The 17,013-nt window shown below is 39.5% G+C and overlaps 1 protein-coding gene and 1 long non-coding RNA gene across 2 annotated transcripts; both read right to left on the bottom strand.

Moving 5' to 3' along the window:
- Nucleotides 1-6,262: 6,262 nt before the first annotated feature.
- Nucleotides 6,263-10,404, bottom strand: LOC140953947 (uncharacterized). Its single transcript, XR_012167471.1, has 3 exons — nt 10,131-10,404; nt 6,348-6,535; nt 6,263-6,311 (listed from the first exon to the last, which is right to left on the bottom strand). It is a non-coding gene; the product is annotated as an uncharacterized lncRNA (long non-coding RNA).
- Nucleotides 10,405-13,424: 3,020 nt separating this feature from the next.
- Nucleotides 13,425-16,664, bottom strand: LOC140921947 (uncharacterized). The gene is made up of 4 exons (XM_073371960.1): nt 14,501-16,664; nt 14,312-14,413; nt 13,775-14,233; nt 13,425-13,513 (listed from the first exon to the last, which is right to left on the bottom strand). Exons 1-4 carry the CDS (start codon nt 16,602-16,604, stop codon nt 13,425-13,427), a joined length of 2,754 nt encoding a protein of 917 aa, XP_073228061.1. The 5' UTR covers nt 16,605-16,664.
- Nucleotides 16,665-17,013: the final 349 nt, after the last annotated feature.

Here is a 17,013-nt window from a genome sequence, read left to right on the forward strand (position 1 = left end):
CTATTTGCTTAAAGTCCCTATTATTTTTTGAAAAAAATTTTGTGCTTCGAGTATGTTATTGTTTTTGTTTTTTACGAGCTGATGATCGACCCACAACCAACTTTCTTTGGCCCCGGTTACAGTAGTCGCACTGTAAATACTTTCTTGATTAAAGGAAAAACAATCTATGATAGGTTATAAAACCAGTCACAGTAAAAAATTCCGAGCATGCGCACTGCCCCATTTTTGGGCTTTTTTGACGTGGGGCCGCCGTACGAAAGGTCGCCGTAGCGTAGGCCATTTATACGTGGGGAAATAAGACGCCTCTTAAAAAGAACTGCATCATTTATGCGAGTATCAAAGAAGCGTCTGAGCTTAAACGCGAGATAAGTAAGGCGCAAAGATTTTTTTTGTGCCATTTAAAAAGAAGATTACATCTTATTTAACCCGCGCCTTTTCCCCGTTTAACTAGACCCAAACTAACGAAAGCTCTGGAGAATCCGAGAAAGTAAGAGCAGCAAGGAGAAGGAGGATCGGAGAGGACACATATGTCTAACGCTTTCTACGGCAATTTTCATGATACATAGAATTAGTTAAGTGACAATTTGTTAATATGTGTTTCAGATTCAAATAGCGGGGAGAAAGGGGTGGGGGGTGGGCGGGGTGCAAGAAAACGTAATTAATAATATTTAGTAAAAGTTATCTCTTAAGTAAGCTTAAGTAGGTGAAATATGATCGTCCGGGTGATTGTGGCCAGGGGTGATTGTTCACAGTAGTCACTGTGAACAACAGTCCTTCTTATTCAGGACTACACTCACCCAAACGATCATATTCCACCTACTTATGAGATGACATCTAGGTTCAGCACTTAAGCTGTTGTCCGAGAAGCTGCCTGTTAACCATACTCAACTAACATGATACGGAAACTAAAAGAAAAGGGATTGAATTTCCCTCCTCATGTTGTTCTCGAAGCTAAAAATGTAGCCATAGACTGGGACAAAAAACTACTTCAATGTGAGAAGGGAGGAAGACAACGTGAGTAAGTTAAGGTGGCTTGACCCAGTATTTTTGTAGGTACATCTTCCATCTCTGAATCTCTTATACTTAACTGAATTGATCATTATTGGCAAAAACATCATAACGCATGTATTACACATAGACTAAACTTTATTATGATATTTTTGGGGGGGGGCAATCCGAGTACCTATCACGTGACAATGACGTCACAATAGTTTTAGCTCTAAATCGAATTTCTGCCCTTAACGGCATTTTCTTTGGGAGTGCTTTACGCTACGTATACTTTGGGTGCTTTTCTTCTGTTATGCGAAGTTTCACAAAAATCTATAAGAGGAAATTTGAGGTATCATTGAATTTCTACAAAAAGGGTATAAATTATGCATGAACTGAAGGCTGGACTTAATGCAGACAAATTTGTTACGTTTTGGATCCTTCCGAAACGTTTTTATCACTCATTCGTTTTGCAAATGACCTTTATGCACTCTACAACTACCCTGCGAGCAGTGTCTCCTTCGATCTTCCTCGCAGGGTACTCTACAACCGGCCAAAGACAAATACACTTGCGCGATTTCGAAAAACCATGAAAACCTGTGAATCAGTCAAACGCAATGTTGAACTCTTTTTGTAGTTTCTAAGGCTACTTTCACGAAAACAGCGATTAAACCAAAATTCGTCAATAGATTTTCTTTAAAAGAATTTCAGTGCTGCAATTGATCAGTGTACTATAAAATCCCTGAATTTCGTGTCCATTGAAAACTTTTTAAGTTGTCTAACGTAGGCGCAAAATTGAGTAAATATTGAAACGATGTCATAGATCTGGCTAAGTTTTTGCTCTGGGATTTCCTATTGCCTCGGTTTTACCACAACATCAAATACCCATGCAGCACGCTATTGTTTTCTCCCTTTAGGCAGCATTACCATAGTTCCAAAAGATTTCATAGGGTAACCAAGGGCCCGTTTCTCGAAAGCCCCGGTAACGTTTTTGGCCCGAAATCAAATTTTTAAATCGAAATATGAAGAATAAGAGCGCGGGTTCTGGCTAGCAAACTACTCCATTCTGTTTCATTAACTGATAGTTTTATCATGTTAGATGCAAAACTATTGAAACCTCTACCTTACGTGTAAACAACAACAGCTTTACGGGCCCGTTAATTATCGGGACTTTCGAGAAACGGGCCCCAGGCCCGGTAAATATAGCCTGCTGCATGGGAATTTGTCATTGTCACGTGATTTTTATTCCGATCGCGCAAAAAATAGTATCATAATAAAGTTAAGTCTATGTGTAATATTTGTGTTATAATGTTTTTACAGTAAAGGTCAATTTGGTTAAATATAAGAGGTTCAAAGATGGAAAGTGTACCTACAAAAGTAATAGGTCGAGCCACCTTAATAAATTCTCTTTATTTTGGCCAAAGCCAATTTTTCGTAAAGCCCATGGCGATTCTCTCTGACAGTACCAACGGCACATATTATTCAAATCTTTGCAATGGATTTACGTTTAGACAGTTTAAAACCCCACCTGCATTCTCGAGTCTAATCGATAAAGCATGTTGCTGATACTCCTCCAGACGCTTTTAAATACGGAACCGTTCTTGCTTGCACAATAATAGCTTATCTTTCCTCCAACTAGCGCACTAAGCTCATTTCCTCCTTTAAGTCAGGTTGTTGCGTGGGTCGACGTTAAACCAAGTTGTTGCCAGTGTATAGGTCCTGGTTGCTCAAGGCGTGCAACATTCTCCACCGAATAACTTGCTATCCAGTGGATTAGTATTGCGGAAATTACGTTATCCAGAAAGCAAACATCTTAGACAAGGATTCCGCTTTAAAAGCAAGTTTAAATCTTTAACATAAGTAATTGTGTGTTTTCACATGACGTCATGGCGGCCATATTTGTGTCCCAAAACAATGAAACGGCAGCCATGTTTGTGTCCCAAACCAGTCCTGCAGTGGGAGTTGAACTCTTTTCTTTTGTAAACGCTTTCTTTTGTTCCAATAAATTTGCGTGGATGCTGGCCACGTGAGTGAAAACACTCTATATGCTAAAATCACAAAACCACGTCTCGGTTTTGTCATTTTGACTGATAAGGGGGTTATACTCAACAAAATTGAAACAATGACAAAATTGTTTACAACGTAAACCTTGGTTAACTGTAAAGTTATCTCTCTGTTTATTCTGTTTCAGGAAAAGCGGCAATAGCGAACTACAGCCATGAAATCCTTATTTGAAAGCAAAGGAGCCAAAGATTGAAAAACAGAGTTTTATAGGAATAAAAAGAGACTAATTTGTATGTTTCGTTAGACATTTCGTTAAGAAAGTATTAAACAGTCGCGTTTTATCTAGTTAGCCTGCGTGGTAGGCGCAAAACGGGGAAGGGGGAGAGGGGAGAAAAGCAGGAAAGCGGAAAAGGGATGGGAGCCCTAACCCACTATCCACACCCCTCCCTTTTTCCCTTCCTCCCTATCCCCTACTCCTTTTGACGCCTATATTGAGACTATATTTAGTGAATCCAAAACCCTTTCTAATGATACACATGTTTTGGAACAAATAGGCATTGAGCAGATTCTGGATACCAGAAGCGCTTGCCACCAAGCCAAAAATCCCGAAAAGTTTGGATGGAAGGTTAAGGTTAAGGTCATTTTCTCAGAAATTCCAACCGAACATTTAGGATGACGTTTTGAGGTAGTCCAATCATTCCTGTCGGAATGGACCAATCAGAATGTCGCTTACCATTTAACCTTCTCTACGTTCTAATCCCGCGCCTTTTTTATAAGATTCAAACCGTAACGGAAATGACTTCTCTCCGGTGCCCTAAAAAAGTCGCTTACATGCCATTGTCTGGTGGTAAGTACCCTAGGGTGAGCACTGCTCAATACTGTCTTCTGTCTGTGTTCCTATAAGAGGCATAGGACGAAATTTCAAGAATCCGTAAATGGAAACTTAACGTAAACACGTAAAACCGTTGCGGAAACATGACGGTAATCACATGTGTCCGTTAGCGGATACATTACGTTTACCCGTGTTTCCGTCGCTGCGGTTCCGGCGGAATCGTACCACTTTTTTAGACGTTTCCGTCAAATTTCCGTCTAAGGAAACACGTGTTTCCGAAGCATAAATGCGTGGCATCCTTGCGGAAACACGCGAAAACGTTCCGGAAACAAGTCAATTTCATGTTTCCGTCAACGTAATCGGATGTAACTATTGCGGAAACACGAGTTTACGAGTCGGAAACTGGTGTTTTCAAGTTCTTTCCATCGTGGAAAAAGCGCTTTTCACCATGCTGGGGTGGTTTTCCCGCCATCTATAGTAACAAAAACCCATTCTCTCGACATTTTTATTGCACAAAATAATACCAAAGCAATCTTTCCAAGTACTTTCTTTATTCTCCTTGCTTCCTAAATTGACAATCAGGTCTTCTTATAGTATTTATTTATTACATTGCTTAAGTTAAGTGTGAGTGCCTATTCACAGTAGCAATGAACAAGAATATTAAGAGACTTCCTTTAAGAAATCATCTAGACATATTCTGTAGGACAACGTACTGTTTTTTTTTTGGTAAAGAAAATGTCAAATCTGTTAACAAATTAATATCCTTTATAGCAGATAGTGATAAACACTTTCATGTGCAGCTTATGGCTAGTGATAGTTTTGGTTGTCTATAATATTTCAACAAAGTGGAATATGATTTGTTGGGTGAATGTTCATTGTAGTCCTGAGCAGGACTGTTGTTGAGAGCGACTAACGTTTTGACAACAAGGTGATCATCATTTTCATGGGCATTGTCAAAACATCAGTTCCTGTCAACAGTCCCACTTAGTACTATACTAACCTGTATGATCATATACCACTTACTTATATGACCATTCTACTTCAGGATAATATTATATTGTGTCAGGAAATATTCTTACTCTTCTGACATGGTGGTCTAAACTACACAATTTTCTATGACCAGTGCAAAGATTCAAATGCAAAAAAATACATCAACAAACAAATTATGGCTACAGTTTTACATAATACAAGTCCGCTAAAACCGTTTATGTGTTTCATGTATACATTTTAGGTCACTTCTATGCTGAAGTCATTACTTAGAGTCTTTACCCATACACAAAATGCTCGACTTGTAGAGTTATGAAGAAGATACATGCATGAAGCCAACTTCATCAGGAAGCACAAACCATAATAATTCTTGGTGATTTATGCAGTCATAGCATTATTTTAAGCTTGAAAAAGTTGGCCAAGTTTCAATCCATGATCATCTTTGTCATGCATAGCAAGAGGTGATGGGAAACAGTACCAATGCCTCAATTAAAACTGCACCATTATTAACTTTTTGGAACTTAATTTACGCCAAGACACATTTAAGCCTCTCAAAGAACAAAACATAGCACAAGCTAGCCCTTTTAAAGCAATATAAAATGCCTTTCTGGAAAAGATGTTCACAAAGTTCTAATAATTATTTTTGTTAAAAATGATTATGTGTTATTGACCAACATTCGGTCAAGATGGCTGGATATTGGCCAAGCTCTTTTTTGCGAGGCCAGTACCCAGCTATCTCCACCAAACAAGCTTGATTGGTTTGCCCACTTGAGCAGCCATTTAGAACACAGGATTTGCTTTATCTTGCCCGCTCACGGATTCAAATATAAAATTGTAATAAATAATTATGCTTTACTGACCAGGTGTGAGGTTAAGCAACATGCAAAGAAAGTCAGTTTTACAGCCTGCCATTTGGGCAAGCTGTAGCTAGCATGTACTAGCCCACAAGTCATTTCAACCAGCCCCAAAACCGTTTTTGATTAACAGTATTGATTACCATCCCTCTATAATTTGAATTTCCCCCAAAAACAGCACTTGCCCATCGAGCAAGTTAAGAACAAACATCACTAGCCCGATAGCAAAATCCACTAGTCCCGGGCTATCGGACGGGACTTTCTTTGCACGCTGTTAAGATGACTGAATATTTGTGCCTTTATTGACCCTGCCTTCCTCTTGCAAGGCTGTGCTCTAAGAAAAATTGAAGGCAGCCCAGCACTCTGAACTTATGAAATCCAGTGTGCTCAGCAAATGATTTCTGTGAAAAAGCAAAGATTTTCTAGTCGCCCGAGAACAAAAGTTACAGATACAGGCACCACGGGCCAGAGAGCACAGCCCGGTCTTGGTCAACAAAAATGCAAAATTGAATGAAGCTAATATTCAGCCATCTTAAACGAACAAGCTTGGTCAATAAAATAATGAATTATTACATGGCCAAGAAGAGAACTTTTTTTTTGACCAACGCGTGAAATCCCAAGTGGGAAAAATGGGCTCATCTTGCCTGCTTGGGTAGCCAATAAGAATGCAAGGTCCGCTTCACCTTGCCCACTTGAGGTAGCAGTTGGACATTTTTTGTCTTTAGCATGGAAGTAGTATTTCAAGATTAACATATCAGAACTTGACTAAGCATAAAGCACAGTAACTTGAGACTGAAATTAAGTTCCATGATCCAGCCTGCTTGCTTTGAGAGAACGTTCCGCACCAACATCACATACCAAGGTGATCTGCCTGTTGCATGAAAAACAAAACAAAGTGCTTTTTAAGTAAAACACAGAGGCTATTCCCCCGGCTATCGAGGGGGGGGGGGGGGGGGGGGGATGGAAAACCTTTTAGCAGTAACATAACTTTACTAATGAGATTAAAACATAGGAAATGTTTAATACATGTATACATATAATTTACTGACCGCTTACTTTGACAACTCAGCCGTCTACTTTTAAACTCTCTGACAACCCTGATTCATCACATTACATTTACATACATACAGTTGTGTTTCATAGTAATAGCTAGTACATTATGTTGCCTGTAACCTGCAACTTTAAGACTGTGGACTAGGGGTTACATGTAAATGTAAACAGAGGCTGTCTATGATTACCAGTACCAGTAACAAAAAGCCTATTTTTCAAGGGCACAACCTCCCTCAGGTTGCACATTATCATCTACACGTACAGGGTCAATACCAAGGAAGGCAGGGGAAAGTAACAAGGTCTGGGTGCAAGAAATGATGTTCTCACAACTTGTAAAGCGATCACCCTGGTGGGCAACAGATAACTTATTGCAGTAAATGTATACTTCTGGTGTACAATGTATTACACAAAACAAAATTCCCATCAAACTCCCCCGAACAAAACAGTTTGGCTATCGAACAATATCAAACCATCTTTTTTGAGAGTTTGATGCCTGAACAAAATCGAAACAAACCAAAATAATATTATTATATTGGAAAAAAAAAATGTGAAAACTGAGTCAACTCAACAAGCCAAGGAAATCTGACAAGTGCTAGTGGATTCAGAATATGCTACATTAATGATCCATTCAATTTTTTCTTGTGAGTGGGTTTTGTTGAATGGCTGAGCTGCATCAAACTCTTTCATGCGAAAGAGTTTGATCTAGTTTGAAAGCCAAACATTCATTGTGATATGCTAGATATACATGTACATGTATTTCCTAAAGTAAATATTTTAGCAGTGAGAGGCAAACCGACAGTTAAGAAATCGGTAATTGACAAAAATATCATGCCTCCTTGTTTTTCTCACATGTTGTAATAATATTGTTTCTTGGTATTCAAGTTGCAAGGGAAACTAAAAAACAAGTGACAGTCACCGCAACCATGTAACGTCTTTAACTGACAACAATGTACACTGAGTTATGAGTGTGGATATCAGATTACTATAGTTATGATGCTGATAAAAAACACTGGAGAAGGTGTCAAATTTAGTCGAACTAAGTATACTATTCTATAGAGCTTATAAATACGAGCTTATAATTTTGAATAAGCAAATTCACTTCTCAGCATTTCACTCTGTTTATTACAGTCAGTTCAACAACTTAAATTCAGAGTTAAAATTCAATAAACCTAGTAAACAAAGCAAAACTATTCCTGAAAGCTCCTGCAGTTCCTTGAATTATAATTGAAATGACTTTAAAGTGCCTGTGTCACAGTTGTGTGGTAAACTGTTGTTCACTTTGTCTATATTACCAATAATGTGTCCCTATGCTGTAATATGCTGTCTGAAAAGCAGCATTATATTATCAATACACTTGTGAATAACCAAACTATAATAAAGAAAAATTGTCCCACCTTCAATTTCCCTTTTTCAGTTTTTACAATGTATCTCAAAACCACCAATCTTTGGTTATTCAAAGAATGATCAGTAAACAAATCTGCTGGTTGCTTTGCAAGTTGTGGGAACATTGTTTAGATTTCAAGAGAACTTATTTAAGGAGTACCTCCCTTCCCCCTGGTTAATATGATGCTTGCATAGGGTAATACAGGATAAATAAAAGTGGTTTTACTAGTTTAACTCCAGTGCTGGTTTTGCTGTCCACTGAAATGAAGACTTAAAGGGGCTGTGTCATAATATTTAGTATTGTCTGGATCACTCTGTTACAGTAAATTTCACATTATTTACCACACCACATTGCCAAGTTTGTTGGGAAATTGGGTAGCCAATTACATAGCAAGTTAGGGAATCAAATTGTGAACTTCAAGACATAGTTGTCAACTTTGGTGTGACTGAACGTTTGCTCAACAGTAACTTCACTTCCAGTTGTTTTAATCACTGAGCTCTTGTCAAAGAAGTGCTTATTCCTGGGATCACATAGCCTGCAAAAACATCCATTTCTCCTCGCTCTTCGCTGCTGGGGACATTTTGCGAGGAGGAACATCTGCGACTCAGCGACAGAAATTCCATACTGATGACGTAAAATCTGTCCGGAATCCGGTCAGAAGCGCTGATTGGTCCACGGAGTAGTTACATTGTTTTAGCTATTGTTTACCAATGACAGACAAAAGACAAAAGGCCACAAAGGTCAAATGTAAATGCGAAGAATCCCTAACAAAACAGTCAATATTTGTGGAATATATTCTTCTCTAGAAGACGTATTTGAATTTTGCTGGAGCTCGTTGGCAGATGAACACAACACTTTACCAAAACCGACCAGAAGAGACATAAAACTGGACAAATTTATATTTGGAACCCCATGACTACCGGATTTATTATGTAAACATTGATTTGCGTCATCAGTATGGAATTTTTGCCGCTGAGTCGCAGACGTTCCTCCGCGAGAAACGTCCCTAGCGGCGAAGAGCGAGGAGAAATGGATGTTTTCACAGGCTAGGGATCACAGTTACTGAAAAAGAAAAAAATTTTCTTCAACTTTTTCTTGAGCATTCTCAGTCAGGAATTATATTATTATTATAAGCTCTCTTTTGGAACTATTGTCAACATTTTTGCACGAGTAACCAAAATCACGTGTCAATACATGACTTATCAAACCTTTGCAAGTCAACAACCTGATTTTCGATTAAATGTTTTTGTATTTCTGTAGCACACAAACTTGGTCTGCTGTTTACCCAACTCTGTGTGGGGGCTTCCTGGACGTATGAACCGATCAACAATATTTGTTACGGTCTTTCTCAGTAAATTAAACTGGTGCACTATTTGGAATGGTTTTGAACCCCAGTCATTTTGTTACCTCTGCATCTTGCGTCCCTTACACATAAAATTCCCCAAAGACGTAAAATAATAATTTCATGGCATGCGTTCTGGAGGATGCAAAGGATGATCGATCAATTTGAAGATTTTTTGGTAGAATATCCTTTTTGTGTGATTTCTGTAGCTGTTGTTTAAAGATCTATACTTATTTTAGTCTTTTTGTGCTTTAAATATAAAGGACTATATTTTGATTTCAGTAAACTGTAATTAAGAGTTTTGGTGTCTGTCTCCAGATTAACTGTCTGGTAAAAAGGCCCATACCAAGCATTTTCAATTAACGACTCCTTGTTTTCTAACTGGGACTCACTGGTTATGGACAGGGACCCTTGACTATTCGCAAGATGAGTCCCAGGACTCACCATATACTATTTGTCACAAAATCACTGGAACCATCTAACCATTTTTCTACAATCATTTCACAGACCTCAAGGCGCAGCGCCTTGCCCTGTTTAGTAAAAGGATTCAGGTTCATTATGTTGCAGTTTCCTGCTTGGGAAATTACTGTACTTATCAATCACAGCTTTGTGTCAACAAATATGACTCCCAAGCATTATATCAAATGTTACAGACCACAAAAATGAAATATGGAAAACTGTTAAGCTTACCTCGTCTTACTATCTGTATTCTCCGTCACAATCCTCCGCCTTGGATAGCCTTAGCACGGTAAAACACTCCAACTTTTAAATCATACTTACGCATCACGAGGTTTTTGTCTCAGATTCTGCTCAACTGTGTCAGAACGTGGGAAGCGATCGATTGCTGACGGCCGATCTGTCGCTTAATATACATAACAACCCTTAGATGTCTTGTGGTGTCCTCAGAAAGCAAAAATATACCGATTCCACGCTCCTAGAACCTACAGAAGCTAGCAAATTTGAAGCCGTTGCAATCACTTTCAAAATGGACGCCAAAAAGAATGACCACAATGAGCATGAGCAAAAGAAACGTCCGCTGACCAGCACTCCGCTCTATTCTAGGCCCCATTCTCTCTAGTTTTCTCCGTCTAAGAGCATTTTATTTTTACGCCGGTACTGATTGACATCAATCTGGCAAATATCGAAAGCTGTTAGTAAGCTCTGCGATTTTTATCAATTAGAATCGAAAGCAATGGCAACCTCGCACACTTCACAGTCTTTGCATCAATGCAACGCGCGCGAGTAATGCACGATAACCGTTTAATGGCCCAATCTCGAGAGTAAATTTACCTTTATTCACCTTGATTGTACGCAAAGGAAAAGTTTCAGAAACATTTATCCCGCGATCTTGGACATGGGTTAAAAAAAAAAGAAAAAAATGCGTCACCTGAAACGTAACGGAAACAAGAAAGAACGGAAATGTGATAACAGAAATGTGGCGGAAACATGATCGTTCGTTTCCGACGCGGAAACATGACGGAAACGCGTCCCGTCCATGGAAAACTAGATCACCATGTTTCCGCAGCGCGGAAACGTGACGGATATAAGCAACGTCCCGTTTCCGTCGAGTTTACAAAATACGGAAACACGTTATTTCGTCCTGTGCTAGGACTTACGTACAAGTAAGAGCCCTCGAGTCACAACCCCTGAGTAGTGTCTGTTTTACACACTGGCCACCTTGAAAAAGTAACTATCTTAGGAGTACCAATCATAAAAAGGTGGTTGGCGTATTTTTAGTCCTTCATAGAGAGATGTCTACCTCACAGAAAAACCACTTTGAGAGGTGCTCATCTTCGAAAGGTGACAACTAGCTGGGTCCAGTTTTAACATGATTTCACTACGTCTTAGTAGGGTTAATTGTTTGCAGTGGCAGATCCAGGGGAGGGGCCCGGAAGGCCCTTCCCTCCCCCCCCGCTTATTTTTAGACCAAACCAGGAGCCCATGACCAAACTGTGGCGCGAAGGGCCAAAAAAAAATGGAGACCGGGCACCCCCCTTATCTCAAGGCTTGGATCCGGCACTGGTTTGTTCCCCTAGAGCAGTCTCAGTAATCCGGAGTGACCAACCATCTCATCCGGAAGCTTTCCTGGAAAGAATTGGCTTTGGGCTGATTTAATTGTAAGGCGAGGTCCATACCTGGTTACCTGGGACCGTTTAATAGAGAAGCATATCGTTCATTAACATTTTTCTCTATTTAAAAGGGATTTTTAGTCTTTTATAGGTGGAAGAAAGTAGCATTTCAAAGCATTGCGTGATATGGTACTGTTTATTTACAAAAGCGTTACGTAACTATGAATTAATGTTTGTCCAATATTTTTTCTGTTATCCTAACACCGCCTATAGTGGTTGCTTTAACTCTTTCTCTCACAGGAAAGGCCAAAGTCTAAACTGGACAGAAATTCCAAATTTCATTCTATAAAATTCGGAGAAACAAGTGGTACAACGTAAGAGAATGTCACAACACCGGATTTCATCTGCAGACTCAAAAGTTAGAACAACCTCATCGATCATTCGTTCTGGAGTGAAAGAGTTATTTACAAAAAAGCCTGCACTTTGCCTTAAGATATATGTTATACCTACTACCATGACTCTTAATTGGTAAAATGCAATTCCAAAGAGGATTCATTCTTACATAAAAATAGTTTGAAAAATAAACGACAGAATTAGAAATTGATTTTGCAATCCCTTTGGCTTTGTGTTGAAACAAGATGCTTTTGCATAAAAGTGATATATCTCATATCTATCCATTTAGTAATGATTTCTCTAAGGCTAGAATAATTAAGTATTTTTGTATAACTGTACGTACACGGAACGTGAAATTTTATCGCTGCAATTTGTATCCTCAATATATTGGGCAAACCTATGCCTGAATTTAAGCGGGTAGTGAAAGTAAATGAAATAAAATGGGAATATAGCAACAAACTTTACTCTCTTTTTTTGTATCTGGATCTCAGGCTGTCTCCACACTAACTCATTAGAGGACCTTGAAAATCTTCGAATTTGTTAACAAGATGCATCAATAGCTCCTTTCCCATGCAGCCAGGGCTAAAAGCGAAACTCTCGTTAATATACTTATAAGTTACTCCATCAAAAAATAAAATACAGTAGTGTAATTCTTAACGGCAACGGCAACGAGAAAGGTCTAATTGTGCAGCACATTTTTTTGTACATTTGTCTCCCTTTGTTGTTGCACAACTACAACATGAAACTTCCTAGTTTAAAACACGTTTACGGAAGAAATGTCGTATGTTCTTGCCTGTCTTCCTGTTCGATTTTTGGCACTGCCGCTCATTTTCACCTTGCTGGTCGCTAGCACTTCTCATTTTCTTACCACCGCTATAAAAATTTCATACTTTTCTTCCAACGTCAATCTATGTTTATCATCCACGTCAATGAAGACATTAAAATTTAGTCGAGGAAAAGACTCGGCTTTATGTTTGTTTTTTTTTTCTCTTCCAAAAGTGTAGGTGGCGGTCACTTGACTACCAAAATATTTTGTATCTATACGTTTCCACTTCTATCGTAATAGAGTCTCTGTTGTGACTTTAACCACTGACTGATCTAATAGCCCTATGTCGGTAAGTGTGACATTTTATATCTTCTTACACGTAAGGGAAAAGGACCGGTCTTACAACCTGAAACAGCGTGAAGGTCATGCGATACTAGTCAGCGGTTACCCGATTTTGACAGTTGTCAATTAATCTTCATATTTGTAGCATATATAACTGGCAGGGTATTGTCACTTTATGTAGTTGTGAAAATGAGATTTGACATCGACTTACATGTGGTTGTGTACAGCAATAGCAATAAGGCTCCCCCGGAGTTCCGCTATTACCTTATACCAGGCTTAGCGTGTAACAAGCTCTCCGTTAGGACAAAGGAGGTTACGTATCGCAAGGAGAAGGGAAGAGCAGAAGCTGCGACCCAGTTACCGCTCCCTATACCTAGCTAAACTTTTTTTCTCTCCTGGGTTCAACTACAACGGTTAGAAAAGCTTCTTGAGTTTCATGGCTAAAGCACGTTGCTGATACTCCTTTGCTTGTTTCAGGTCACCTAAGTCCTGGTGAATTGAAGCTAGGTTACCGTAGCTTGTTGCAACAGAAACATGTTCAGCACCAAGCTTCTTGAGAAAGATGGCTAAACCACGTTGCTGATACTCCTTTGCTCGTTCAAGGTCACCTAGGTCCTGGTGAATTAAAGCTAGGTTACTGTAGCTTGTTGCAACAGAAACATGTTCAGCATCAAGCTTTTTGAGTTGGATGGCTAAACCACGTTGCTGATACTCCTTTGCTTGTTCAAGGTCACCTAAGTCCTGGTGAATTGAAGCTAGGTTACCGTAGCTTGTTGCAACAGAAGCATGTTCAGCACCAAGCGTTTTGAGTTGAATGGCTAAACCACGTTGCTGATACTCTTTTGCTTGTTCAAGGTCACCTACGGCCTGGTGAATTAAAGCTAGGTTACCGTAGCTTGTTCCAACAGAAACATGTTCAGCACCAAGCTTCTTGAGTTGGATTGCTATACCACGTTGCTGATACTCCTTTGCTTGTTCAAGGTCACCTAAGGCCCTGTTAGTTGAAGCTAGGTTACCGTAGCTTGTTGCAACAGAAACATGTTCAGCACCAAGCTTCTTAAGTTTGATCGCTAAAGCACGTTGCTGATACTCCTTTGCTTGTTCAAGGTCACCTAACTCATGGTAAATTGAAGCTAGGTTACTGTAGCTTGTTGCAACAGAAACATGTTCAGCACCAAGCTTCTTGAGAAAGATGGCTAAACCACGCTGCTGATACTCCTTTGCTTGTTCAAGGTCACCTAAGTCCGCGTGAATTGAAGCTAGGTTACTGTAGCTTGTTGCAACAGAAACATGTTCAGCACCAAGCTCCTTGAGGTCGATGGCTAAACCACGTTGCTGATACTCCTTTGCTTGTTCAAGGTCACATAAGGCCTTGTGAATTGAAGCTAGGTTACCGTAGCTTGCTGCAACAGAAACATGTTCAGCACCAAGCTCCTTGAGGTTGATGGCTAAACCACGTTGATGATACTCCTTTGCTTGTTCAAGGTCACCTAAGTCCTCGTGAATTAAAGCTAAGTCATTGTACCCGGATGCAACATCGACATTTTGGTCACCCAACCGCCTGATACAAACAGCTAGAGAATTTTCCAAGTATGTCTTTGCCAAGTTAAATTCACAATGCATTTTACATATCTTGCCAAGATTCGACAATTTTTCAGAAATGTCCTGAACATGGACTTGACACATATTTTCTGTCGTAATTATAATAACTGTATTAATTGGTATAATAAGGGCACGTAAGTGCGGAATGATGTACATAGTGTCCATTGTTCTATTTTCGTGTGGAATTGTGACTATAAATTTGTTAAATGATGTAACAGCTTCACTTACAACCTTGATCGTTTGATTCTCTGTACAGTCACTCATCACCCATTTCATTGCGTCGTGCACAACCTGATGTACACGAATGTAGTAGCAACCATCTTCGTCTTCCTCTAAAAGAAGCAGTGAACATCTTCCGAATCTCCTGCGAATGTGTTCCTTGTCCTCTTTGTCATCGTGTTCGAGAACGTTTATAAGGTAACTAACCGCTATGTCAACGTTTAATGGTTGTGGTGCGCACAGAGAAAGAAATCTGAATAGGTGTTCGAAAAACTTGTCGGATTTAACTTGTGCTTCGACAGCTAACGTTATTGCTGTAGTCATCGTATTTGGATAAATTGGGTTGGTATCAGCAAGGGTATCCTCGGTGGTTTCTCGTTTTCCTTTTTGTAAAATCTTTAGGTATTCGTCCCAGCCAAAGTGCTTCGATGCTTCGTCCTGTCGAATGTCTTTGACAAACAAAGCCGCGCCTGCTAAAGCGAGTGGCTGATAGTCCAATTTCTGGGCAACGTTTTCCGCTAGCTCTTTGTCGAAGACCCCAGAAAGCTTGGCCAATAAGGAAGTGGCATCGTAAGGATTCATTCCTTGGCTTACTGAAATGTGATTGATGAAAGAGCTTTTTAACGGGATGGATTTTGTATCCTGGGTTGTAATTAACAACTGACCTCTTGCCCACGTCTCGGTTCCAGACTGTGGTAGGTAATCATGTACTACAGTCAGTTTAGTCACATTGTCCACCACCATTAGCCACGACGTGTAACACCCAATTTTTGCAGCAATAAGCATCTTGAGATTGGTAATCTTGTCTTCAATGTTACAATCCTTGGAGCTCAAGGTTTTCATCACTGAAAATTCTGGGCACTTTAACTGACGAGCAAAATTGGCATATGATTCCAAAAGTGAATCTTGACTGGCAGCGTTTATGGTCATCACAAAGGACGAAGTGCCTGGTATTTCTTTTACTTCATCAAAGAATCTTTCAGCTACGAGGCCAGCTAGTTGTGATTTGCCACTTCCTGGATTCCCTGAGATGTACAGATAACTCAACCTTTTCTCATTGGCCTTCTTTAGTTCCCTTAGCTGATGGGCTATTTGTGCTACTTCACTTTCACGGCTTTCAATTTCGTGTGTAGGTTTAGCAGGGAGAATACAGAATGACGGCGCTTCTTTCTGAAGCTGCTCTTCAAGAACCTGGCGCTGGTTCTCTTTTTCTTGAAGATCTTGTTTAACATCGTCAACCTCTTTCAGAATTTTATGTAACTCGTCGGTTGGGAAAGTTTTCTGATTTTTTATCTCATCAATTTTTACAGTAGAGAGACCAAGTGCATTAAACGCTACATGAACTTTTCCAATAGCATTCTGAAAATCCATCTCACGGAAACTTCCCTGTGATATGTGGGCGAATTCCTCGTTTCTAAATTTTCTAAGATTATCCACATTGTTTCTGACTGTTGATGCAAGGTAGGGCCCGACACAATCAGAGTAAAGGATGGCGTAAAACAGCATTGTGCAATCCCATTCCGCTCTGTTTCCGTTTATCATGGTGGCCAAAAGATGAGCATTTCTTCTTTGATTTCTTAGAGACTCGCCTTTGTAAAAGTCCGTTCCATTCTGGGCCAAATCTTTCCATTCTCCCAATGATGTTGATTTGTATTGATTGTCCCATTCACGTTTAAAAAGTTCTCTGAGGCCTTCGGCTAGTAAATCAGTGGTTACATAGCAAATTCTGAAGTAGTTCAGCTGTTCTTTGGTGTATTCTTTTGAAAGGGCCATGTTTGAGGCACTGCTGAGGCTTGGAACCTTTGGAAAAATGAATTTAAAAAACGACTTGATGAGCGTTGTAGGGAAAAGAAAGACAGGATCTTTTAATATGATTTAAACGAAATAACTTCTGTTGTTCTAAATTGTCCTTCACTCGGTCGATGTAATCAGTTGTGAAGCCTCAGTTACTAAGCATAAAGCAGGTTTTCCTTATGGTTAAGTATTTTGACAGACTTTTTAATCTACGCTAACAAGAAAACATTTATTTCTCAAAATGTGAAGGCCAAAAAACTGACGTAAAATTCTTTTTTTAAACTTGCTCCAGTTTTTGCATTTTAAGAATAGAATCAAAGATACTTTAAGTGGCGTATAATAAGGAAGTGGATTATGATTTAAGCGCTCATGTGAATTATGGCAACAT

This window comes from Porites lutea, chromosome 12 (assembly GCF_958299795.1).
Source record: "Porites lutea chromosome 12, jaPorLute2.1, whole genome shotgun sequence".
Classification (NCBI taxonomy): domain Eukaryota; kingdom Metazoa; phylum Cnidaria; class Anthozoa; order Scleractinia; family Poritidae; genus Porites; species Porites lutea.